We start from the raw sequence: 6,882 nt of genomic DNA on the forward strand, positions 1-6,882 counted from the left end.
GCTAGCCTAGCATCATCACCATGCTAGGCTAGCATAGTCGCCAGGCTGGACTAGCATAATCACGAGGCTAGGCTAACATATTCATCAAGCTAGGCTATTAGTCCCGAGGCTAGACTAGCATTGTCACCATGCTAGGCTAGCATATTTACCAAGCTAGGCTAGCATTAATTAATTCATTCATTCATTCAAGTTTTATTTCTGCAGGTTAGTCTCACTGAGTCACGAGGACTCATTTACAAGAGAGACCTGACTTAAACAAAAACTACAAAGAAGTCCTGAAGATCAAATTATTTTCCAGTGTTCGGCTGATACGCACAAATAAATATATATTTTCTGTACCCAACCTTGATGAGAGACTCATCTGGGAATAAGAGCGGGGACACGCGTTGTTTTGGTCATAAAGTAAAACCATCAAATTGTAGGAACTCAATGTATTCAGGGTTTTTTTTTTTCAATTCAACCTTTATTTAGACAGATAAATCACATTGAGTCTCGACTCATTTACAAGAGAGACCTGTTTAGAAAGTAGTGAAACTGGACACATGTAGGAATTGGAGGCAAAAAGAAATTAAACACACAAGTGTTAAGGAACGTGTTTTTAAACTTTATCAATTCAAATATTTCAGCTTCAAATAAGAGAAAATAACCAGCAGACTGTTTGGAGCCTTTCAGTTGGTGTCACTGACAGAAACAATAATTTAGTGGCCTTTAAAATCGTCTTTATATCTAAGATTAACTGATTTAGTTAATTATTTGGTGTTGGTTGGTGCACACTAATGTAACTACCGTACGTTTTGGAGTAGTTTAATTTAAATGTTTCCACTTCTTGTTCAGCCCATGCAACATGGTGGACGCGTTGACTTCCTAACAGTAGGTGTTTTCTGTCACGTCTCACAGGAGGCCAAACAAAACTTAAAACAAAGCGTGTTAAGAAAAAGAGTCGAATGTAACGGTTTGACCCCAGACTTCCTGTCGTTTGGCTCCAGAACAAGACACTGGTGTTGCCTGTTAAACTGGTGTGACTTTTAATCTGCAGCTTTTTGAAGTGGAGTCATTTGAATAATCTGTTTCCAGTCAGGCTGTATGTCATGAAGACTGAAACGTAATGTAAGTTTAAAATGCAAAGCTTCGTTCAGTTGCTGTTTGAACTTGTCTGCTGCAGTAAATAGTCTGGCCCCGAGTGTTGGACGAGTGTACAACATGTTCCTGAGCGAAGCCCGGCCCTCTCGGCCCAACATGGATTGTGTACGTTCACAACTTATATAATCCCACTGTCGCCTTTTCCCCGAGCGTGGAGCGACGTGTTGATCCTGAAATGTCAACAGCAACAACCAGAAAACTCTCGTTTGAAATCGGACTCGTGCGTAAAAAAAAGCACAAGTTATGAGAAAATAAAACGCAGAAACAGTTGTTAAAAGATGCAACTCTCCAAACGACAACTAGAACACCAACTAAAAGTAAAGTCCTTTGATGAAGAATGATATTTTAGATCTAATCAAAGTTATTTGTAGGAGTTCCCAGTAAAACCAGAGCAATGAAACATCTGGATTCCAGCAGAACTGATAAAACTGTCAGAACCCTGGACGCTTGTTTTTTTCCTCCCATGAACCCTCTGAGCAGACCCACCGAAGCAACCACGTGGCAGAGCAGGAGATCCGGGTCATGCAGGAGAAAGTGGAGGCTTACCTTCAGGAGCAGGACCAGGTGTGGAGGTCGGGGGTCACGGACCTGAGGGGGTGCAGTTTGGGCCGGACGGAGGGAAATGTTGGGCTGTTTGGGAGCCCAGCTGGGAGCAGAGAGTGTCTCGGGGAAAAAAGGGGAGCGAACGTGGGAGCAGGCAGGCAAGAGGGAGGTGCTGCTGGAAATAACAGTTTCAGGTTTCTCCTGATGTCACGTTCAGAGACACTCCTCTTCCTTCCTAAAGAAGAATAACAGAGCGAGATGACAGTGATGGATTGTTGCGATGAACCCACAGGCCCCGTGGTGCACTCAAACACACCAGGCCTTCTGAATTGTTTCCACGTTGGGCTCTGTCTGGACACTGGAAACACGGTGAGGGGGTCGTGGATGTGCACGGGTCTGACTGCTGGAGGGCACATCTGCACCCACAGCCAACTGGAAAAAGCACAGCGTGCTCTATCTGTGTGGAAAAGTTCCACAGAGAGGGGATATGTAAACCAGCGGGTCTGATCGGAGTGTTAAGGTGCGCAGATGGTTCGGCGTTCACACATTCCCACAGCTACTGCTGCGTTTTCAGAAACCAGCTCTAAATCTGCTGCAGAGAGCAGGAGGTTCAGACTTTACCCACAACCGCAGGAGACCGAGGGGTTAACCAGAACGTCTCACCTACCAATCTAATTTTGAGCTTTAAATACACAACACTCCTCTAACTGAGGCCGCGGTCCTCGGTCTGAACAGGGTGGACTGTCCTCTCCAGGCTGGGGGAGGTGCTGCTTCAAGTGGAGGAGTTCATGTGTCTCTGGGTTTTGTTCTCAGTGAGGGAAGAATGGAGCGTGAGATCAACAGACGGATTGGTGCAGCTTCTGTAGTATTGTGGACTCTGTGCCGGTCTGTTGTAGTGAAAAGGGAGCTGAGCTGTTAGGAGAAGCTCTCCGTTTACTGGTTGGTCTACGCTCCTACCCTCACCTGTGGTCAGGAACTCTGGGTAGAATGAGATCCTGGATCCAGGAGGTCTGAAAGAGTTTCCTCCGCAGGGTAGCTGGACTCTCCCTTAGGGTGGGAAGTTCAGTTCTCCAGGAGAGACTGCCGCTGCTCCTCAACATCGAGAGGAGCCAACGGAGGTGGTTCAGACATCTGGTGAGGATGGACCCTGGACACATCCCTAGGGAGGTGCTCCTGGCATGTCCAAGTAGGAAGAGACCCCAGAGAAGACCCAGGACACGCTGGAGACACTAACTCTCTTACAGTCTTGGAACTTCTTGGAGTCCTCCGGAGAGCTGGAAGAGGTAGATGTCTGGACCTCCATGATTAAGCTGCTGCCCCTGAGACCTGAGTCCAGAACCAGATGATGGATGGATGATTAGCTATCATGACTAAGTGATTCTTCTTCTTCTTTCGGCTGCTCCTTCTTCAGGGGTCACCACAGCGAACTAACTCGCACTGGACGTCCTTCCTGACTCCACCACAGACACTGAGCTACCACAGCGCTCTGCGTGGAGCAGAGAGCTGCAATAGAGTGCCCGGGGGAGCAGATGGTGGGGGTTAAGGGCCATGCTCAACAGCCCAGAGTGGGGTCAGATGAGGGTGGAGGCAGGTGTGGGTGTTTCACCTTTCCCACCCACAATGCAATGTTGTTGGTGCAGGGAGTTGAACCAGCGACCTACTACTGAGGTGCTTTATTTTGACTAGTAGGACTTCTGTTTCAACTAGTTGGACAAAAGTTAAATGGTGGCAACAATCTGCTACTAGTAAGAGTTTGTTCAACTGCAAACTGCAGGAACATGCCAGCTGATATGAAGGACACTAAATAAATACATAAAATGCTTGCCATACTACAGATAACCTGTCTGTGAGCTCTTTAAGTAATTTCATCCTTCTCTCTGAGTGAGACGCTGATCCACGGCTCGTTCAGTTGAACCCACTCTGTTCTCGGCTGTTTTCTTTGATTTCCCACCGCTGGTCGGCTCCTTTTTCCACCCACTGTCTTCTTGGAAAGACATTTGCGGGGAGGTTCTTGAATCTACACTTCTGTGTGACTTTTCCATGGCAGAGTTTTCCTTGGCAGCGCCACGAGCTGCAGAGAAACAAGGAGCTGAAGGAGGAGCTGAAGGAGGAGCTGAAGGAGGAGCACCCTCTGTTGGTGAAAACAAGAGCAATCCCCCAGGAGGTTCTGCAGTTTGTTGAACCGGTTTTAAAAAAGAGCAAAGCCACAGACAGAACTGTTAAAGCTTGGGTCCACTTCTGGTTTATAGTTTTATGTTTTCCTTCCAGTGATCACATTTTTCTGTGATCCATTAACTTGGTCTGGATCAACAGTTCTCCAGACTTAGGTTAATCAATCGGTGTACGTCTACAACTGATTACCTTGTGGGGTCAGTCCGATTCAAGATGGCTGCCACAGCTGTCTGTCTACAGAAAACACAAAATGACTAACTTCATATAATTTGGTGTGGTAGTAGCTGAGAGTCCTCCTCAGCACGTACGTCTCCGTTCTTTGTCACATCACAGACCAAGTCCATACGAGACAAGTTTCCCTCGGGCTGATAGAAGAAGAGTTCCCCGTCTCGCCTCCATCCCTGTTTTTGTTTGATGTATTTCAGTTTGTTGATCTCGTATCTTCACTCGAGGTTCAGACCTGTCAATTCTTTTAAAGCAAGAAACGATGATTAAAATGTGCAGAACAGCCGCATGTGGTGGCCTGGTTCAAGTTTTGTTTATTTGTCATGTGCAAAACCAACACGAGGTCAACAAGGCAATGAAATGCTGAGGACGAGAAGAACCGTCTCGCCCAAAACAACAACAACAACAACAACAACAACAACAACAAATCCCAAGGCATGCAGCAAAAACATTAAAAACAAGGTGCCAACGTTGAAACAGAAATGCATCTACAACGGGGTTCGGTGAGCAGTGAGGTTCTTTCAACATAGTGGTTCTGTTGGGGCGGCGTGGTCTTGGTAGCAGGTCCAGTCAGCAGCTTGATGGTGATAAGGACCACAGCAGCTGCCCTCACAGGCTGCGGTCCAGAACCAGCTCCAGCAGACAGAGAACATCCAGGTTCCCCCACGGAGCCGAACGGGTCGGTCCGTGCAGGTAGATGGAGGATCATGGAGACGGCCGCCATGACAGGTCTGAGCCTGAGGCTGGAGGGGGCCGGGAACTGAACCACGATGGCAGGACGGCAAGGCAGCGACACACAAAACTCCACAAGTGTGTCGCGGTCAAACCCGTAGCGTGCGTGTGCGGCGTAGGCGCAAAAAGAGTTCAAACAAAAACAACAGAACAAAAAGAGATGGAGTCGAAGCGGAGCTCCCGTCAGTGCGGCCATGCTGCGGTGGGTGCTCGCCTCGTGTTCCTACAGCAGCTCTCCGTGGTTCCCTCCTCCCAGACGGAAACTTTAATTCTTTTCTGTTTGGATGTTTCTTCTTGTTGCGCGTGCGATCATTCACAACAACGTCTCGTTGTTTGAACTCTCCCTCAAACTAATGGGTCGGCCTTCGTGTACGTGACCTTCAAGAACCCACGAGTCGGTACTGGTCCACGGTCCAATGGTTGGTGGTCCCTGCTCTGACATTTGATAGTTTTCAAGATTTGACCTCAACGTTTTTCTTCTCCTTCTTCAGGGGTCACCACAGTGAAGTAACTAGATTTTACTCCAGATGTTCTTCCTGACACAACCACCGAGCTCCCACAGCCCTCTGTGTGGAGCAGAGGGTGGGGTTAACGGCCTTGCTCAAGGGCCCAGAGTGGAGCAAATGAGGGTGGAGGCTTCACCTTTTCCACCCACATTTTGATGCTGTCAGTACAGGGAGTTGAACCGACAACCTTCCGATCACGGGCCCACCTTCTCCAGCCTCTGCACCACCGCTCTCCCAAAGGTTAATGTGTTGACAGTATGCTCAGTGTGACGTCATCGTTAGCTGTTTTTATTTTCTAGTTTTCTTTTCGCTTATAATTCATTTATATTTTTTTATATTTTTATGTTTTCAGAAAACACAAATAGTTAAAATGAACATAAATAAAAGTAAAACTCCAAACGATTCTACAGGAGAAAAACATCTGTTTCACATCCAGAGAAATCTGGTTATAAACAGTTTAACGACCATCAATAAATCCAGCCGTTTAATCTTAATTCCTTCAGAATTAATACAAATAAAAACAGCTGACTTGTTGATTAAAAGAACGTTTTAAAGCGTGGAGGAGGAAAATAAAAACATCTCGTAACTGAATTTATTCAGAGAGCGTGAGGAACTTTGAATTATCTCCTAAGTGTTTCAGCTGCTCTAAGAGCTCTTGAAGTTATAATCCCGGTGGGATTATCATCTGATTAAGCAGCTATTAGCTCTCTGATGAACACGTGTTCGTCGTGCTGGGGGTCGCTCTCCACCAATCAGAGCGCAGATCCTCTGAGGCGCGTGAAGATCCACTTAGGGATGACGTCACTAAGCCTCTTACCTCTTCAGGTGAATGAAGACTGGAGGGGGGGACTTGTTTACTCGGACTTCGGACTAAACGCTGGTTCCTGTTTTTGTTGGCGGGAGATCAAATTAACGGCGCGGATTAATCTGAGTTTTAATAATCCTGAAGTCTGGATCCTCTGAGGCCACATGGAGTGCAGCGGCAAGGTAACTGCTGCCCGATCAATACCTGATCTGATAGGAATTAGACCTCCTCACCCCATCCCCCCCCACCTTCTCACCCCCACAGACCTAATGACCCCCTCCTCTCAGCTTTGACCCAATATCAGGCAGCAGCTGTGTTCCTGACACGAATCAGCAGCTTTCAGTCGTCGTTTGAGCTGACACGACAAACAGGAAACAACTTGGAAACGTCTGATTGAACTCTGTCGGTCTGTGCAGGAATGCTTGTCGCCCGCCGCCTTTCACACCTGATCTTTAAGCTCAGGCTGTCGTAAACAAAGCGGAGCGACGGATAAAAACACATTCAGCTTTAACCCGCCTGAACGTAAGGAACTGGATTTACTGAAGAGTTTTAACCAAATAAACACGTCATCAAATATAAAGTCTTGATTTTAAAAACAGGTTCAAACAGAACAGCTGGGGGTGATGAAGACTTCTGCTCGCCTTGAGGAAGACACGTCGATAAAGAACAGATCGAGCAGCAGCTGCGATGGTTACAGTTTACCAAAGCTGTTTACGATAACATCCATCCATCCATCCATCCATCCATCCATCCATCCAT

General features: G+C 47.0%; 1 protein-coding gene across 1 annotated transcript in view; it reads left to right on the forward strand.

Annotated features, from left to right (window-relative positions):
* Positions 1–6,210: 6,210 nt before the first annotated feature.
* The window catches only part of LOC119429380 (solute carrier family 2, facilitated glucose transporter member 1-like), a gene marked incomplete at its 3' end in the record, with an annotated part of 4,608 nt that continues 3,936 nt past the window's right edge, over positions 6,211–6,882 (forward strand). The window contains exon 1 of the mRNA XM_037697022.1: positions 6,211–6,305. Coding sequence (XP_037552950.1) covers positions 6,288–6,305 — 18 coding nt within the window. The remainder of the gene's footprint in view (positions 6,306–6,882) is intronic.

Source organism: Nematolebias whitei, unplaced genomic scaffold (assembly GCF_014905685.2).
Source record: "Nematolebias whitei isolate Nwh7 unplaced genomic scaffold, NemWhi1 Nwh_scaf_723, whole genome shotgun sequence".
NCBI classification, from domain to species: Eukaryota; Metazoa; Chordata; class Actinopteri; order Cyprinodontiformes; family Rivulidae; genus Nematolebias; species Nematolebias whitei.